Source organism: Entelurus aequoreus, linkage group LG13 (assembly GCF_033978785.1).
Source record: "Entelurus aequoreus isolate RoL-2023_Sb linkage group LG13, RoL_Eaeq_v1.1, whole genome shotgun sequence".
Lineage (NCBI taxonomy): Eukaryota > Metazoa > Chordata > Actinopteri > Syngnathiformes > Syngnathidae > Entelurus > Entelurus aequoreus.
The window spans coordinates 41,937,397-41,957,303 of NC_084743.1; the positions used below are offsets into that span (position 1 = coordinate 41,937,397).

General features: G+C 37.3%; 1 protein-coding gene across 1 annotated transcript; it reads right to left on the minus strand.

Moving 5' to 3' along the window:
* Window positions 1-6,119: 6,119 nt before the first annotated feature.
* Window positions 6,120-18,130, minus strand: LOC133663418 (cartilage intermediate layer protein 1-like). The gene is made up of 11 exons (XM_062067877.1): window positions 18,094-18,130; window positions 17,972-18,016; window positions 17,541-17,571; window positions 17,427-17,457; window positions 16,829-16,864; window positions 12,761-12,938; window positions 10,138-10,244; window positions 9,759-9,939; window positions 8,027-8,136; window positions 7,783-7,957; window positions 6,120-6,306 (listed from the first exon to the last, which is right to left on the minus strand). The coding sequence occupies exons 3-11, from the start codon at window positions 17,553-17,555 to the stop codon at window positions 6,210-6,212; spliced, it is 930 nt and encodes a 309-aa protein (XP_061923861.1). The 5' UTR covers window positions 17,556-17,571; window positions 17,972-18,016; window positions 18,094-18,130; the 3' UTR covers window positions 6,120-6,209.
* Between the last annotated feature and the right edge of the window lie 1,777 nt (window positions 18,131-19,907).

Below are 19,907 nucleotides of genomic sequence, written 5' to 3' on the forward strand. Positions count from 1 at the left end.
GATTCAATATATGTCAGTAAAGGTTTCCAGGTTTGTTCCCATTTATTCATACTTGCAGAGTTTATAAATCGTATTCTTTCAAGAGTCATTACATTCACAAGTTCATTTAGCCAATTCCTGAAGTTGGGTGCAGATGGGCTTTTCCACTCTTTGAGAATGAGTCTTTTTGCCAAGACCGTCCCGAGCAGCAACACGGCTGTAATATATTTTGGAAGTTTTTGTTTCTGAAGACCACCCAAACAAGATTATATCCCTGTCAGGGACTAGTTTTCTCTGATATACCCCCGAGTAAAAAAATAAAATGCTGGACCAAAATGATTGAATAATTGAACATTCCCAAAACGAATGAGACAGTGATCCTTCAGCAGATTTACATTTATCACAAAGTGGAGATGTATCAGGATAAAATTTGTGTAATAAGACTTTGGAGTAGTAAAAAGGATGAATCACTTTAAACTGTATGAGCCTGAGTCTGCTGTTAATTGAGCAATTGTGAATTTGAGAGAGTGTCCGTTCCCATTGCTGTTTGGGTATTGTTGTTCTTAGTTCCTGTTCCCAGGCTCTTTTAACACCGTCTGCTGATGTCATGGGCATAATGAAGCAGCTGGCAAATTTGGCGATAAGCTTTTTACTTGTAGGTGATAAATTTAGTAATTCTAAGAGAGGGTGTTTTTCATTTACCAGCTGAGACTTTGAAATTTTTTCTTTAATACATTTTTTTGCCTGCAAATAGCAAAACCAACTGAATTGGGACAATTTGAATTTGATTCGCAATTGCTCAAATGATGCAAGACTGTCCTCGACAAACATGTCTTTTATGCATTTAATTCCATTCAAGTACCAGTTAAAAAAAATTCGTTCTGTTATCGATGGAATAAATGCATGATTGTGAGACATTGGTGAATACATAGTTACATTGGAAATATTCAATTGTTTTTTAATTTTAGAAATAATTTTGATAGAATTTCTTACTACTACACTATGGCTTGTTGATTTAATAGAAGAGATTGGTTTAGTAAAAAGTAAAGATAGCAATGATGTGTAAGGTTTATTAACTAATGACTGCAGTTCCAATTTCAGCCACAAGGGAGCAGAATTAAGTGATTCATTCTTTGGGAACCCCATCTTCCAATAGGTCAATGCGTTCAGATTTGATGCCCAATAATAATTTTTGAACATTGGGAGACCCAGCCCCCCTTCCCCTGTAGATCTGAATAAGTGCTTTTTAGATATTCTGCGTTTTTTATATCCCCACACAAAATCTAGAACTAAAGATTCAAGTTTTTTGAAAAAATCTGCAGGAATTAGAATTGGTACATTTTGAAAAAGATAGGTACATTTTGGCAGGGTTGTCATTTTGACAGCATTCACTCTACCTAACATAGAGAGGGGTAGGGTCTTCCAATACTCTATACACACTTTCAATTTCTCAAAAGCTTCAGTAAAGTTCAATTTTAGTAATGATTCATAATTTTTAGATATTTTTAAGCCGAGATAGGATATATAGTTTTCTGCAACTTTAACTGGGTTTTGACTGATCTTAACATTATCTCCTAGGAACATAAGCTCGCTTTTGGACCCGTTTATTTTGTAACCAGATATTTTACCAAAAGAGTCTACATATTCTAAAAGAAGTGGTAATGCAATTTCTGGCTCAGTAAGTGTAACAAGTACATCATCTGCATAAAGTGAGATGAGACTCTCTGATGTGCCCACTGAAAATCCCTTAATATTAGAGTTCATTCTTAAACCAATAGCCAGTGGTTCTAGGGCCAAATTGAAAAGTAAGGGCGAAAGGCAATCACCCTGTCTCACGCCACGATGTAATTCAAAACTATCCGATATTACATTATTAGTTATGACATATGATTTTGGTGCAAAATAAATTATTTTAACCCATTTTATAAAATTTTCTCCCAACCCAAATAATTTGAGAACATGAAATATATAAGCCCACTCAATTGAATCAAAAGCTTTATGAGCATCCAGAGTCAGGACGGCTGCCTTTTTGTTTCCTATGCAGTCCGAGTACAACAAGTTCAATAATCTCCGTACATTGCCAAAAGAAGGTCTGTCCGGGATAAAACCAACCTGATCTGGATGGATAATTTCTGTTATGTGGTTGCTTAACCTTGTTGCGAGTACCTTAGTTAGAATCTTATGGTCTAGATTGAGCAGGGAGATAGGTCTATAATTGGCTGGATCGAGTGGATTTTTCCCCTTTTTTGGAATTATACATATATGAGCTTCATACAAGGAGCTTGGAAGTGTATTGTTTACGAAAGAGTCATTTAACATTCTTAATATTATAGGGGACAGTATTTCACTAAAAGCTTGATAAAACTCTGCACCAAATCCATCTGGACCAGGGCTTTTATTCACGGAGAAAGATTTCAGTGCTTTTAGCAGTTCTTCAATTGAAATAGTATTGTTTAAAGAATTCTGATGGTTTGGACTCAGTTGAGGTAGATTTAATGGAGTAAAAAAATCATTTAAATCATTAACCGATATAGCTTAACTAGATTTATATAATTCTGAATAAAAGTCTTTAAAGACATTGTTGATATCCTGTAAATCTGTACATGTTTCACCTGTTTTTGAGCATATTTTGTGGATAGCAGCTTTAGCTTGATCTCCTTTGAGCTGTCTAGACAGAAGTGTTTGTGGTTTATCAGATATTTCAAAATGTTTTTGTTTATTTTTCAGTAAGAGTTTAGATACTTCACCGTGAAGAAGGGAATTGTATTCATTTTTCAGTTTCAGCATCTTATTATAGTCAGACTGCAAAAGAGAATTTATATGAATTTCTTCCATTTCTTTAATTTCTTTTTCCAGTTCTTTATGCCTTTTTCTTACTTCTCTTTGTTTTGAGCTCTCAAATGAAATGATATATCCTCTCACAGTAGCTTTAAGGGCTTCCCACAATATAGAGTCTGAGACCTCTCCGTTATCATTCACCTCAATAAACTCTTGGATAATCTTGTTCATATACTCTTTAAAATCTTCATATAATAATTGTGGATTAAATCTCCATTTTTGTTTGGTTTTATGGAGATCAATTTGGATCTGCATACTCATAGGGCTGTGATCTGAGATGACTCTACTGTGGTACTCAGGATTACTGACATTGGAGAGAGCGGAGGCTTCTACTAAGAAGTAATCGATTCTAGTGTAAGAATTGTGTACAGCGGAGTAAAATGAATACTCCCTTTTATTAGGATGTTTTGTTCTCCATATGTCTATGATATTTCTTGATCTCATAAGATTATTAATGGTTTTAGTTGAGTTAGCAATTACATGAGATTTAGTTGACAATCTATCTAAAGTGGGATCCAAAAGGCAGTTAAAATCACCACCAATGTAGATATGAGAGGAGTTATCATCAGGAAGTAGACCAAAGACTCTATGATAAAAGTTTGAGTCATCTGTGTTTGGTCCATAGATATTCAAAAAAGTTACTGGGTAGGATGTAATATGACCATTTAATAAAATAAATCTTCCGTTAGGGTCAATTATTTTTGATGTAAGTATGAAAGGCACATTTTTATGAAATACAATGGCTACACCTCTAGCTTGTGAAGCAAAGGTTGCATGATAAACCTGAGGTATCCAGCTAGCTTTAAGTTTGTGTTGGTTGTCTTTACAGAGATGTGTTTCTTGTAAGAATAAAACATCTGCTTTTAATGAATTTAAGTGTGAAAAAACCTTCCCTGCTTTAATATTTTTAGCTAAACCCCTGACTTTCCATGAAACTAGTGTAATTTTTTTCTTATAAATTGACATTAAAGTTTTTTAGGGTATTTTATCTTTACGTGAAAAAAAACCTTAGTAATTGGCAAGTTGAAATATGATTGTGCACCTCTTTCCTCCACATTCATGCTCAGATTCACACATACACAACACTCACACCCCATTGTTCCCCCCTCCCTCTGTCCCCATCGTGTGTAGTTCGAAGTTTTGGAGTGAAATCTCCATTGTGATGTTGTCCATACGTCGTGTTGGTCGATTCCCCAGTCCAAAAGTCCCCCATCCCCACCCCCATCTTCAGGCGCAGGGCGCATGCTAGTAGTTGCGTTCACTGCTCCAAGCACTAGCTCAGCAGCGAAGTGTTTTTTTGTTTTTTTTTCACGGGACATTTCTGACACCGTGTAGAACGATCAAGGGAGTGTTCCTGGTTTCTTATGCAAGTTTATTTTAGGCGGTTTTCATTAACTTCCTCCCAGCGCGGTAACAAAACACAAGAGCAGCAATCACGTTTTTTGGTCTGTCGTAAACATAGCAATGTTGTGACACTCTTAAACATGCAACACTGCCATCTACTGTACATGCATATGTGATAAGAACTGTACTGGATATTAGTTTATGTGGTTACGGCTGACAGTAATCGAAAAAACTAAAATGGCACCCCATAAACTTTTTAGTATGCGGTTGTAGGCTGAAAAAGTTTAAACACCTCTGATTTGAATTAGAAGCTCTGGAAATGAAAATACAATATACTTAATATATACAAAGTTCAGTTGGGTAATTGAAAAATACTAACTTACAAATTAGAAAAATTACAACTACCATAATAAAACATTTGAATGTAACTGAACATTGTCTAGATCTATCTTTTAAGAAACATTTGAGAACCTTTTAGTAAATGCACCTTTTAACTATCATTGTTAATCCACTCTGTATCCTTTTTATGATGTTGCCCCTGTTGAATTGTTTTACTTCACCTATGTTTTGTACGGGGCTTTGTGATTTTATCTGTGAAAAGCGCTTAATAAATTAAATGTACTTACTATGGATGTTCTCCTTCGAGATCATTCATTTGATAGCAACTGGACTGTTTGGTTTGTCTTAGAAGACGTTTTGCCTTCCTGTCAAGTAGGCTTCATCAGTTCATGCGCATACTTACATTGATCAAATCTAGTACAGCGGCTAGTGCCAAAACAAATATTTATACTCCAATACCAGGAGGGTGTGCGTGGGCAAGGATGGTTCCACCCGATCATAGTGAGAAAAACTGTTGAGATGCAAACAAGCAATCCTACTGTCAAAGCAAACGACTTTGGAAGTGTAATTTCCCCTCGTTAGCATTGAGGTATTGGGTGGCAAAACGATCGCTGTGGATCGACCACTAACCGCCCAAAATAGTCAGAATCACCTAGGTTAGCGGTCCATTCAGTTGTAAATAGCACTAAAGAGCATCTTTTGTTTGTAATATTTCTAACGCTTGTTTTTTGTTGGAGTCTTTTAGAAATGCTACTTGGATGAGAGGCGAAACATCTAAGACAAACCAAACAGTCCCGTTGCGATCGTTTGAATGCCCTGGGATAACTGAACATTGTTTCCGTACGGGCAGAATTTTTGACATTAGCTCAGAGAACCACAACAGTGTTATTTTTTTTCATTTATTACATGGAGAAAAAAAAGAAACATTTTTATGAGGAAAAAGCTAAAATGTTCCAATAATCATAAGCAGACACAAAACCGACTTTTAGCATTTTTATTTTTTTTAATAAAAGAATATCAATAGGGCCCCGCATACTTAGACTTTTCAGTATGCGGCCCTTGGTGCAAAAAGTTTGGACACATCTGAACTAAAGTGTCGATATTTTGATTGATACACCTGAGTTAGCCAGACAGCGTATGTACTGTAGTCGTACTAACACACATGACATGCTGCGTGTATCATGATCGACATTAAAATGACTCTCCATGAGTTTGTCAGGTCCAGCTAGCCAGGGACATTTCCTGTTGATTTTGGGTAAGCACGCCATTTATGTCGAAATAACTTGTCTCCAAATTCCACATTTGCAGCTTTGAGTGATTTTCTCCTCACTCCCTCTGCTCCAATGTTTCACCCTCTTTGTGCTCACTTCTGTAAGCAGTAGTTCATCCTCAATATATTTAGCTTCAAAAATATAAGGTCCGAAAATAGTCGTCTTTTTTATCCATTAGCAAGTCTGCCATGACACACACCCCTTTTAAAAAAATAAAAAGGGGAAAAGTGTCTTAGTGTAACATTCTGCCCAAAACAACATCAGTATAATCTGTTACTTGGAGTAAGAAATATGTTGGATATAAAAAACACTGACGCTTTACAGGGAATTGAAATAAAACTACATTGATTGTGTTTCACAAAGTTTACTTTTCCTACAACTGGAGTTTACATTTTTAAAGAGAAACATTTCTTAAGTGTTCAGGAGGTTTGTGATATTTCATTTGCACGGGCATCCAAAGCGTACTTTGTAGTCATGGCAAGGTCCACCATGTTGGTCTTTGTTGCGACAGATAAAGCCTTCAGTAGTGTCATATCTGGAGGAAAAAGTAATCACATATTAGTCAACACCTCAAACATGGATGGGCTATATATAAATTTTGATATCCACAACTCAGTTTGTATCAAACTTAAGATATATTTTGTTTATCTGCGACTTGTATTTGAGTATTTCTCGTTATCGCACATTGTAAAGGGAAAGTCTCCAAATGTGCAACTTCAAGCTGTCGTGATTGTACAAGGTCAAATTCTTAAGGACTAGCTTAAGACAATTTGAATCATATTTTTAGTTAGGAATTTTTGTCAATGTTTTAGCTATCATCGATGGCACTCAAGTCTCCCTCTTCATTTATTTTTCCTTCGTCTTTCCCTCTCCCACATGAACACTCTTTGACTGCAGGGACTCATTGACTTATGGGCTCTTTCTTTAGAGTGAAGACTGACTCATTGAGGCTCACTTTACGTATACAATTGAGATTTGCGCGAGTGAGACCAACACTAACATTTAGCTGTGACTTATAATTAATGCTGTTCAACAAAATGTGGGGAGAGTTTAACAGTTAGGGTTAGGTGACAAACGTGTCAGGACATGTCCCTATAAGTCTGGGACCAAAAATGTTGCATGGTCATTTTGTTAAGTCACATGAGCACTGATGAGTAAACATTCTACATAACTTGATCCTGATCTAATGTTGCAATGCTTCAGTTTGAAAGAGTTGAATTTGAGCTTTACCTTTTCCCCCGCTTACAATCGCTATAACTTAGATTTTTTTAAATAATTTGGTAGCAATCTGAAGGGGAAGTTTAACATACTTGATAAACTAGCAGTTATTCTCAAACTGTAGTACGTGTACCAGTTGTTGCACACGGGCTCAATCTAGTGGTACGCTAAGTACTCAAATATCCAAACTGTAATGTTAGACACCAAAAATATACTTTAACATTTGCCTTGTTTTTATTACTACATTAAATGTTTGTCATTATGGTGGCACCCATACGGGGCTCCCCTCTCGGGGGGACGCTCCGGCCGCTTTGGTGACTTTAGATAACCTCGAGCAGATCGCCGGCCCCCTTTCGATGGCAGGTTCTGTGCCTACATGGTGACAACGGGTAACGGGGAATCAGGGTTCGTGGCACTTGGTGAAAAAAAAAAGTTTGAAAACCACTGATCTAGCATCTGAAGTATAAAAATACACACAACCCACTATCTAGTGAACTATTAGAACTGATTCCCAGTTACTATCTTACAATACTGTGAGTGAGTTAGTACTCTGTTTAAGTAAAAGAGCCATTCAAAAAACCTGTTGGACCTGCAGAAGTGTTCACTTAGCAGTGCACAATAACATCACATCTCTGGAATCCCCTCAGAAAGGTGACTGTACTGAAATTTTGTTACGAATGTCAAATTGTCTTGGATCCCTGTATGTGTGTAGTCTGGTTTACTGTGGTGTGCAGTAAAATGAACAGACTTTTCCTTGCAGTAAATTAATGAGTAGAATAAAAAACATGCGCACCTGTAAGCTATCTGTCCGCTTAAGGCAAATAGCTTTTCTTCCTTAGCAGTGACCACTTCTAAGGTGATAGGCCGCTTGCAGAGGACATGTGGATACTTTGGCCAAAGTTTGCTCAGGATCTCAAAGTCCCCTTTGCCACTTGGACGGTCACGATTAAACCATTTGGTGAAGCACACTGTCAAAGTGGGAGAAGTCATTTTGAATCATTTTATTAGCATGGTTTTTAGGAATGCTTCCGTCTTACCTTTTGGGTGGCAGTGATCAAGAGGACACAGGAACCGTACACGGTAATCCGAACACATTCCTTTCTTCTGGTCGGAATTTTTACAGATAAATCCAGTGGTAGAATCAGCTCTGCAAGCAAACAGTTCAGTGAGAACATTGTGGGACATCCACACTAGTATTGTGCTGAAGTGGTTAGAGACAAATTATGCAAGTTATTCAGATTAAAAACAGTTCTTGTAAAGGGATGGGCAATTTGGCCTGAAATCTATTGTGATATACTGTATATTGCAGCCTCCTGCAAAAACAATATATTTGGTATAAAATTGAGAATAACCATTTCAAAACAGGTTACAAAGACTCGTTATTTAGCTGCTGACGTATGCAGTAACATTGTCTCAGTTCTGGTTGTATTTTGTGAAAATTACTCATCTACTTGCTAGTTTACTGTTAATATCTGGTTACTTTATTGTAATAGCTACACTTCTGTTGAAATGGAATAAAAACTTATTCTGTGGTATTAATACTTTACAATAGTTTTAGGTGATAAGACACATTTGAGCATCAATCCATTCCAGAGTAGTTACAGGGGCAGTATTGGTCATACCAATGCTGATGAAAATACTTAAAATTTTAAGACAACTGAATGATTCAGGTTTTGATTACAATTCTAAGATCAGACAAACAGGATGGCTGTGCAACAATATCAATTAAATATTATAATAATTTCCAAGTATTGGCTCTGATTTAAATCCTTCAGTTTGTCCGTGGAAGAGAAAGCAGTGCGTCAGTTTGGATGCAACGTGGAGTTATGCTGAACAAAATGTGGCGGTAATTTTACTGTTGGCCTTGGCTTGCCATCAAGGTAGGCCTATGCGATGTATAATATAGTATATCATATTTTGATGGTGGTCCATGCAGTCAAACTAGACATTTTAGCAGGGTAATGCCAACAATCTGTCCCGACTCCCGACTAAAATATTGCTGCGTAACTTTACGAATACATTTGGTTAATAGACATGGTAAAATGTGGCATAATAATTACTTAGTAAACCATCTTGCAAGAAGCATAAACAAGAGCAACCTACAGCGTAGGACTCGTCGATTGCCATTTAAAGTTCCTTGGAGTAGGATTTGGATTTGGCTGCGTATCTGGCAACCTCAGTCAGGGAGAGTGGGAGGGGCTACAGAATTTTGACCGTGATTGCCATACCATTTCTGGCCACATTACTACATATGACACCTTTAAATGTTACCAAGCACTTATTTCTTCCGTTTCATGCTAGTTTAGCGATTACATTGTCAACTTCTGCTTGCTCGTCCAGTGTGTAACATGTTTAGCCTCGTTCTATAGTCCTCCAGTGATAATCCATGCAAGAACAAGTGAAGTGAATTATATTTATATATGAGCTCAAAGTGCTTTTACATAGTGAAACCCAATATCTAAGTTACATTTAAACCAGTGTGGGTGGCACTGGGAGCTGGTGGGTAAAGTGTCTTTCCCAAGGACACGGCAGTGGCTTGGATGGCGGAAGCGGGAATCGATCCTGGAACCCTAAAGTTGCTGGCATGGCCACTCTACCAACAGAGCTATACAGCAGTTTATATGCGGCAATGGAGGATTGACTTTGACACGGGGTGCATGTTTCTTTTTTTTTATCAATGCCCAACCTTAATGTTGAATAAGTTGCACTAAATCAGGCAGCTATGTCGCTTACGAAAAAGGCGGTTTAAAACTAAAGAAAAATACTTACGCATAAATCACATCCCCCGTTGAAGTCAGACTTTCCCCAGATCTTGTTTGGACCTCAATGTGAATGGGATGATCACAGATCTGCTTTTTATACTGATTGGAAAGATGAGCAAGAGTCTCATAGTCTCCAGTTCCAGATGGGTCATCTCGATCGAACCATGGAGTCCAACACTCTGTAATCACTAGAAGGGTGGGACATTTAGGTCAATCACGCATCCAGTTATATACTTTGTGCCTGATACTGCCCACCACTTGTAGTGGATGCACTAATGTCACTAGGTTAAGTTAGGTGCTTGAAGAGCTGGGGCCTATCCCAGATGACTTAGGAAGAAGGTACACTCTAAATCAGGATACTAATTATTAAAAGTGCACATGATTACCTGGAGGGCAGAACTTGAGGGGGCACTTAAATCGAACACGGTAATCCGAGCACCGGCCTTTTTTCTGTTGTGCATTTTTACAGATGAATCCTGTGGTTATGTCCGATCTGTAGAGAGAACCAATCCAGGTGCACTTCAAATGATTCAACCACTGTTTTAACGACTTTCATTACAAAATGTAACTTTAAATAGGTGGCAGATTTCAATAAATAGTTACCGTTTGCAATACAGTGGAACCCGTTTGATTTGACATTCCCCAGATTAGCTGACTCATGTCGACATAAATCGGTTTTTGGCATAACCAAAACTAGCCTGTTTTATGACTTCATTTGTGACTTTAGCCAGAGAAAGAATCGGGTGGGGAATAAAGGATTTCTAAATTCTTTTGCAGTTTCCTCAAAGCAAAATTTGTTTTTAGTTGCAGAAATGTGGGATATTAGCGGCTGAGAAGTCTTTAATTGTCCACAACAAACGATGGAGCAAATTGTGGTAGAATTCAAGCATTACTTATGCATATGTACAGTAGGAAGGGGATTCAAATGGCCCATTTGTTGTAGTTTACCTGACACATGAAATGTGACGAATTGAGGGATTGCACTATTAACTTTAGTCACCAGATGGCGTAGAGCAGGGGTGCCCATTACCTCGATCTCGGAGGGTGTGTCATTCGACCGCCAGCCAGGCATTGAAAAAATAGACCTAAAAATGTGCGATTATACAGTAAATCTTCACTAGATTGACATTCGCGGCACCTGAGGGTCTTATGAAATGATGCTGGCTGCTGCCAGCTCAGTGTGAAGGAAAAATAGACCGTCAGGAAGGTGATAACGTTTTTATTTAAACCGTACAATGTCATGGCTGTCTTCAGTTTCCAATCATTTCTACCTCTTATTTTTTTGTGATAGTGATTGGAGCACATGCTTGTTGGTCACAAAAAACATCATGAAGTTTGGTTCTTTTATGAATTTATTATGAGTCTACTGAAAATGTGACCAAGTCTGCTAGGTCAAAAGTATACATACAGCAATGTTAATATTTGGTTACATGTCCCTTGGCAAGTTTCACTGCAATAAGGCACTTTTGGTAGCCATCCACAAGTTACGGGCAAGGTTCTGGTTTAATTTTTCACCACTCTTGACAAAATTGGTCTAGTTCAGCTAAATGTTTTCTGACAGACTTATTTCTTCAGCATTGTCCACACGTTTAAGTCAGGACTTTGGGAAGGCCATTCTAAAACCTTCATTCTAGCCTGATTTAGCCATTCCTTTACCACTTTTGACGTGTGTTTGGGGTCATTGTCCTGTTGGGACACCCAACTGCGCCCAAGACCCAACCTCCAGTAGACCCATAATAAATTCATTAAAAAAAAAGAACTTCACGAATGTTTTTTGTGACGAACAAGTATGTGCTTCAATCACTCTCAAAAAAATAAGTTGTAGAAATTATTGGAAACTCAAGACAGCCATGACATTATGTTCTTTACAAGTGTATGTAAACTTTTGACCACAACTATATATATATATATATATATATATATATATATATATATATATATATATATATATATATATATATATATATATATATATATATATATATATATATATATATATATATATATATGAGGTAGATCACCTCGACTTGGTCATTTAAAAAGTAGCTTGCCTGCTGGTGGGTACCCCTGCTGTAGAGTGTTGAATATCTTAAAATGTGTTTTGTGGCATTTTCAACTTTAACAGCGTCAGTTGCTTTGTAGAGTGGTGCTTTCCATCATTTTCAGCAGACTGCATTGCAAAATGATTAACCCCCAATTTCACAAGAGAGCCAACCCAATAATGGTGCCATACGAGTCCCTTCCCTACAGTATGTATGCATGTCCACACACTCTCATATACATAGTAAACAATTTACCCCTTAAATATTGTCAAAATTAATTCAATAGAATGTATTACAAACTACAGTAGTTTAATCAAATATAATGTACATTTAGAAGAGCAGACCTCTATGGCATTTCATATGAGCTGCTTCTTTGTCCAACACCATTAGCTTCATATTTTAATGGAAAAATATTGTTTAAATATAAATTTTAAACACCCTTGGCTAGTGTTTGTGGCTCATCGACGACTCCAGTGTCTGTATGGTGCCGATTGCGGACTTGCTAGGTTAATACTGCTTTGCATATTTTTGTTAATTTCCTTCTTTAGTTCAGTAACTATTGTCTTGGACATTTTGTATGTAAACTCTACATACTCAGCACTCTAGTCGGAACCATGGTTGAAAAAAAGGTTTTGTCTAATGCTTGCTACGGATCAATCACCTAATGCTGAGTCAGACCAGATGTTGGGTGGTGCTTACGGGTTTCACTGGCATTCGCTACGCAAACTAGTAGTAGGATTTACAAAGAAATGTTTTGGGTGTGATGGAAAACAGAATATTGAACTTAATATTCATATACAATATTTACATCACCAATGCCTCAATTAACACCCACTCCTAAAAGATTAATTCAAATTAAAACAATTGTATTTGAAGCAGGCTCGTAACCAATTTTTGCTTGCAACCTAAAGCAAAAAAAATACAGCAAAATGGCTGATATCTCAAAAATGTAAGCCAAAGTACTTACATATGGATCTTATCGCCCGTTGAAGACCCACTGCCTCCAGATGTTGTCTCAACGTCAATTTGGAGTGGCACTTGACAGATGCTTGTTGGGTGTTCACGGCGCAGCTTACTTAGAATCTCAAAGTCCCCTTTCCCACTAGGGTTGTCACGGTCAAACCACTGAGTCCAACACTCTGAAGCTAAAGTCCAGGAGGAATAGGGTGTTTTTTGCATGTCAGGGAACAGAAGACAAATTACTTTAGTAAAAGCAGTTGAATAACAAATCTGAAAGACATTTGATTAAAGAATGTTAGACACTCGGGGACTGGTGGATACAATTTTATACACGAGTTGCTACATTTAATCTTCTGAATGACACTCACTTCTTTAACAGCTTTTTTTTTTTTTTAGATAAGCAAATGATACTTATTGATCAGTTCCTTAAGTGTGATTTCCCTTTAGCACCACTGTGAACATAGGGCCTAATCCTAGATCCAAATAGCACGCACAAACTAAAATGGTGTGTACTAATAGCAGGTGTGTTTCGACTAACACCGCATGTTCAATTAATAGCAAGTGCAAAAGTGGCACATACTGCCCTATTTAAATAAGGATTAGGCATGCACTACCTGCCATGCACAGGTGCCCATGGAAATAGTCATGTTATGCTCTCCTACCAGCGCCATTTTGTAAAGTTCAACAAAACACATCTCTAATCTGTACCACCTTTTCTGCAATATAGAAACGCAATCTAAACAAACTTTAGCACGCTCTGCAGAGAGGTGGTGGATCACCACAACAGCGCAGCACATTCATGCGCAAAAAATGCATCTTGCAAAGCTTTGTTCATAAAAAGGAAACATTTCCTAAATGACAAGTAAAAAATTGCCACCAAAACGCATCAATTTAATTTGTTATAATCAGCCCCTTAAGTCATTATGGAGCATACAAATATATTGCAGAATAGGCATGTTTTCTTTTTTTACAGTCCATATGTAGGACAGAGTTGAACGAGCGCCTCCTTTCTCAGCCATTACTACGCAACTACCAGTTTGTATGTCCTTTAAAGACAGACACAAAACAGCTGCCTCTGACCAGTTTCAGTTTTGATAAATCATACTGTTAGTTATATTCGCTTTTTCTCCTTACAGTACTGTGGGCGTTCTGATAATCATTCTGCAGACAGATACGCTGAATAGACTGCACTTCTAATTTTGTTACCTTAAGACAGGGGTGTCCAAAGTGCGGCCCACCACATTCTGGAAACGCAACTGCAAAAATTTTAAATAAACAAAAAAAAGTGGAATGAGGTGAAATCTAACGAGGAAAAGTTGCAATGTTGACACAAAGCTGCCATGCAGGCTGCTTGTTTTTCTTTTGTCTCTATTTTGCCATTGCTCAAAAAAAAAGTTAAAAGATTCAATGTTATAATCAATTATTGACTTATTCAAGGCTCCAATTGCAAATTATGCATGGCATTAAATTTTAAGTAGCTAAGTGATCCAAAATGTTTTGCTTTGCGGAGCTGGACGACAACATATCAAAGAAAGGTCTGATTAACCACATAACGCTGCAGCTGTTACATATACTGTAATATTGTACATGGTAATTGTTATATATTGTATATATTATATAAAAATATAGTATATCAGTATATATAATATGTAAATATTACATATGTTATATTTTATATTGCTACTACGGTACATTTTTCGTCTACTTTATACCATGGGGACGGCATGGTGCGGTTGGGAGATGGTGCGGTTGGGAGAGTGGCCGTGCCAGCAACCTGAGGGTTCCTGGTTCAATCCCCACCTTCTACCAACCTCGTCCAATCCCCACCTTCTACCAACCTCATCACGTCCGTTGTGTCCTTGAGCAAGACACTTCACCCTTTCTCCTGATGGGTCGTGGTTAGCGCCTTGCATGGCAGCTCCCGCCATCAGTGTGTGAATGGGTGAATGTGGAAATAGTGTCAAAGCGCTTTGAGTACCTTGAAGGTAGAAAAGCGCTATACAAGTATAACCCATTTACCATAATTACTTCAAATATTTCACTTTAAAATGTTTTATGTGGAAAATATTGCATATATTGTGTGGTTGCCATATAAAAACAACGTTTTCTTTGACATAAGAGCAAAAAACAAACAAGATATTAGTTCAAATGTCAAATGGACAGATATATCTGAAGTTGATCTTGTAATTTAAGTGTTGAAAGTAAAAAAAATAATAAAAATGTATCACTTTATGAGTGGGGGACATTTTGGATCCCAAATATATTTAATGGGATTTTATTTCTCTTTTCACTGTGATTATTCAAAAATAATGAATTAAAATCAATGGTGTCCTGCATTGATCTTTTTAGGGCTCCAATTACTTCACATCAAACATTGCTTTCTGAATGTTTTGGGCGGTGGGGAAAATACTGCATATTTCAGTTTTACTATAAAAAAAACAAAGTTGTCTGACAGAAAAGGTATAAAACCTTTTTTTTTTTTTTAAACGTTATTTCAACCTGAAGTTGATATAGAGATTTACTGTAAGTGTTTAAAAAAAAAAAAAAACTGACTTATTTTTAACATTTTAATGACTGAGACCCTTTATATTTATATATTTTATGATTTGAAAATGAAAAATATTAAAATGGCCCCCGCATGCTTTAATTTTTCCGTGTGCGGCCCTCAATGGAAAAAGTTTGGACACCCCTGCCTTAAGACAATACTCTGCTCAAGCTTGGATCAGCCACACAGTATATCATTTACTGTATTTTGAGCATCAATTCTACATGTGAACTTTTCAAGAAAATAAGAGAATTGTTGACATCAAACCTTGGGCTCATTGGGTTGGAATGCTAACTTTAATAGATCATATTTCAATAACCAAAAAAAGTGTATTGTTTATCAATATCTAATACAGGGGGCTATACAGAACAATTCACTTAGAAGTCAGCTTGAAGATTGTGTGGAAAACAAAGTCAATACAAAGTTTTGACCAAATTACCACCATTACATGTCACGAAGACCACAAGGAAGTGTTTCAAATGTAGAAAAAAAATTAAGACCCTTAAAGGATGCGGGGGCCACTTTGAAAGCTGCTAAAAAAAACTACCTATAGGAGGTCAATATATGCTAAGCAGCATATATTGGTTACCTGCCAGACACTCACATTCATACATAGACAATTTAGTCTTCAAATAACCAAACATACATATTTTTAGAATGTGGGGGGGGGGGGACCCCACGCACGAGGAGAACATGCAAACTCCACAGCAATGTTCAAACAGATTCGAAACCAGATCTCCCTGACTTCCTGATTGTTTGGGCGATATGCTAACCACTAGACGACCATTGGACAATAAAAATGTAGGCCTTGGGCAGATAATGGCCCGGGCCACACTTTGGACATCCCTGATCCAATACTTCAGAAAGCAAATTTTACCCAGTGTAGATCGGAGGTCTGAAAATGACAAATGTGCCACTTTTTTAAAATTTTTATTAAAAAGGTGTATTTCAATGGGTCGGATGTGATACAGTACATTAGACCTTTAAGACATTTAACCTGGCCTTGTGGTTAGAGTGTTCGCCCTGAGACTGGAAGGTTGTGAGTTCAAACCCAGGCCGACCCATTGCCTCCCTCAGCATCAAGGGTTGGAATTGGGGGTTAAATCACCAAATTGATTCCAGAGCGCGGCCACCGCTGCTGCTCCCCTCACAGGAGGTGAACATGGGTCAAATGCAGAGGATAATTTCACCACACCTGACTATCGTTGGGACTTTATTAACTTTAAACATGATTGTTTGCATTTCAAACTGTCTCGTGGTACTTGAAGCAGAAACTAACGCTAACCCTGCTTCTAAAATCATTCAAGTCATGAAGTGATCTCGTTTATACCATAATGACAAACTAAAAGTTTGCATCATTGCTTATGTCAAAGGACACTCCAAAAACAAAGCCCTTTTCTTGATTGCCTCAGTCATTCTTTAAAGACATGGCTTTAGGCAAGTATCTTTTTGAAAGCCTAACCTGGATAGTGAACTTAAAGCTTTTTAAATTTGACATTTCATATGTAGAACAAACAAAATGTGGCTTACAAGAACTGCTGCCCGGTGTCATGGCTTGCACATTTCCTAAAAAAAATTAAATTAAAGATTAATATCAGAATATAGGAAAATGACGGGATGATCCAACAGACCAAGTAGAACACACGTGATATTTTTTCTAAAGTACTCCCAAATAATGTCAAATATGATACACATGTTATTGTTCAGTGTAAATAGATGTATTTGAAATGTTTCAACTTTTTTAGCTTAATATACTTTTAATTGAATGAAATTAGATTAATTCAGAAATAATTAAATGTATTGAGCAGTTTACAGTTTAGTTGTAATATTTGATCCCAAGATAAGAATTTAAATTGTAATATGGCTTTAAAAAGTCTGTTTGCAAATAAATTGATTAAATACACCATATCCTGGGATGGTCACATGACTCTGGGAACTCAGAGTTAAAGTACAAAACCGTTTGACGTCCATTTTTTACATCTTTAGTCAAAATATGTCATACAAATAAATCGGTTGAAGAGGGTCAAAGTTAAAAAGCACAATTTCATTAATTCTTCATCAGCATGTGTAGGATAATACTGTAGACAATTGTGTTGATTAAAGTTGCAATACTTAAAAAGGATCTTACCAACATGCAGGGCCGCAATCATGAAGCACAACTGCTGGGTGAAATATAATATTAGCTAAATGCACTGTTCTGTTAAATCCAATGTACAGAATGGTAATCAAGTTTACACTTTACCCATCCGAGCATCATTGGAGATGTAATGTTTCTATCGGGAAGGGACACAATTTCATTAAAAAATACATTGTTCCTTCTTATTACTGCTTATCCTGTTTAAGGTCAAGGTGAAGCCGGAGCCTGTTTCATCTGATTTATTACCAGAGGGACTAAACTTAAAGCTAACCAACATAACTACGACAATTCTACAACCAAAAAGGACACAAGTTTGTAAACATAGGCAGAGAGTGCTTTTAAAAAGATGTTCCATATTTTATGGGTTTATAAAAGAGACAAAACAAAGTAAATGCAACTTCAAACAAAATAAAACCCTAAAACAAACAGAAGAAAACAATAGCAGACTAAAATCTGCAATAAACAGAAAACTGACATTAAAACCCAAATACACAAAGTATAAACAGTTAAACACAATATTAAAATGCCTGCCCTACCTTATAATTGCGATAGAACGAGAGGAAATAGCTGCCACCGAAGTCCTAAGAAAGCACGGAAGCCAGAAAGATATGTTAAAAAGATAAAAACGCTAAAATCAAGAGTGACATTAAAATCACACCTGTCACCCGCCAGCAGCAGTCCAGACTGATAGCCAGGCACCGGGGATATTTAAAGGGCCACTCCCGCCACAAGGCTGCAAGCAATTTACCTATTTTGGGAAGGGAGCCCCCTACTGTCCGCTACACTTATGTATGCTTTGGACTGATCTATTGCTGAGCTAATGACTAAATACTTTTTAAAAAATGTGGTGCAGTTTATTTGTTTCACACAAGTTACTTTAGAGCAGTGGTTCTCAAACTTGTTTTTACCAAGTACCAACACCTAGCTCTCCCAGTATCACCATAACGACCAACATTAAAATACATTAAAATAGTAAGCCTAAGTATTCATTAAAAACAAGGCAGATGTTTTATTTAAAAATTATATTTAATATTTTCGCAACTGTAACATTACGCACAGTTTGAACAGTAACCCTGTGTTTGAATATAGGAAAATAAAACACTAATCACTTAATTAAATATTTCCTTGGTGTACCACCAGATGAAGCCCGCGTACTAGTGGTACACGTACCACAGTGTGAGAATCTCTGTTTTAAGGAACATCACATGGTTACATTTGCACTATTTATGTCTGAAAAGGAGTAGAAGTGGTCAGCAGGAATGCGTTTATGCATCCATCCATTTTCTACCGTTTGTCCCGTTCGGGGTCGCAAGGGGTGCTAGAGCCTATCTCAGCTGCATTCGGGCGGAAAGTGGGGTACACCCTGGACAAGTCGCCACCTCATCGCAGGGCCAACACAACAGACAACATTTGTTTATACTTTTTCCAATTTAAATTTTGTCTATTGACTTCCTGTGTAATTAAAGAAAAGAAAGTGTTGCAAAAACCAGTAAGCAAATAGGAGTTTAAAAAAAGTCCTCCCTTGATTATTCTGGGGGTTACGTTCCAGTGACACAACTCTTACCTCAAAAAACTTGTATTGCAAAACAGCCCATTGAAATTAATCTGAATAAATTTAATCCATGCACACACCCCCGGCCCCTGAAAAAAAACAGCACAATTTTTACATTTAACGTGCCTTTTAAAAATAAAAATAAACTTTTAGATAAGAACTAATGTATGGAAAATAATACAATAATAGAATGTACCAAAAACAACTAGATATCTTTTGATCTGACTTAATTGTTAAATTTGTTTTTTGTATGTGGTCACAGAACTCTTGTACGATCTTGCGCACAGTTTTTGTTTGTCTTTTTTCATATTGGAGCGAATTCACAAGGAATCCATGTCTAAGGTAGTTGCATAAAGCAAACCAGAGCGCAAACCCTCGCCATGGCGAACATTGATCCCGTGCCTGCTGAATGTCCCAACAAATTTGCATAGTTAGGATAAGATCGAAGAATAGGATAGGACTTTATTCATCCCACAATGGGGGATAATGTTGTTGCAGCGCAGTTTCAAAAAGTCCACAAAAATAAGACAGCAAACAACAAAGCAAATAAGGAAACATTAAAGAACACCCATCACATTAAGACATTCAAAAAGTACACAGATGATGCAACCAGCTGCCACTTCAGCGGCGCCATTTGTACATACAGCCACAAGTAAATTGTAAAAAAAAACACCAGTTCAACACCCACATACACCGCGGTGGCTTCTGTAGTGCTCCACGCTATCATCTGCTGGGGTGGGAGCTGAACGGCCGGAGACAAAAACAGACCCAGCAAAGCGACCAAGAGAGCCAACTCCGTCCAAGGCTGCCCACCACCACAAGGCCAATGTACGGTCCATGTGGATGAGCGAGAATCTGTCCAGGGAAACTGAAGTATCCAATATATGCTCATCCAATCCCCCATGACAACCAAATGGCAA

Bases quoted from the DNA above. Each gene is read 5' to 3' on its own strand.
- LOC133663418 (XM_062067877.1), bottom strand. The intron at 16,865-17,426 runs GTAAGATCCTTT...AATTTTTTTTAG, and splicing joins GATTGCGGCCCTGCATGTTG to GAAATGTGCAAGCCATGACA. The intron at 12,939-16,828 runs GTAAGCCACATT...CCTGGACTTTAG, and splicing joins GACACCGGGCAGCAGTTCTT to CTTCAGAGTGTTGGACTCAG.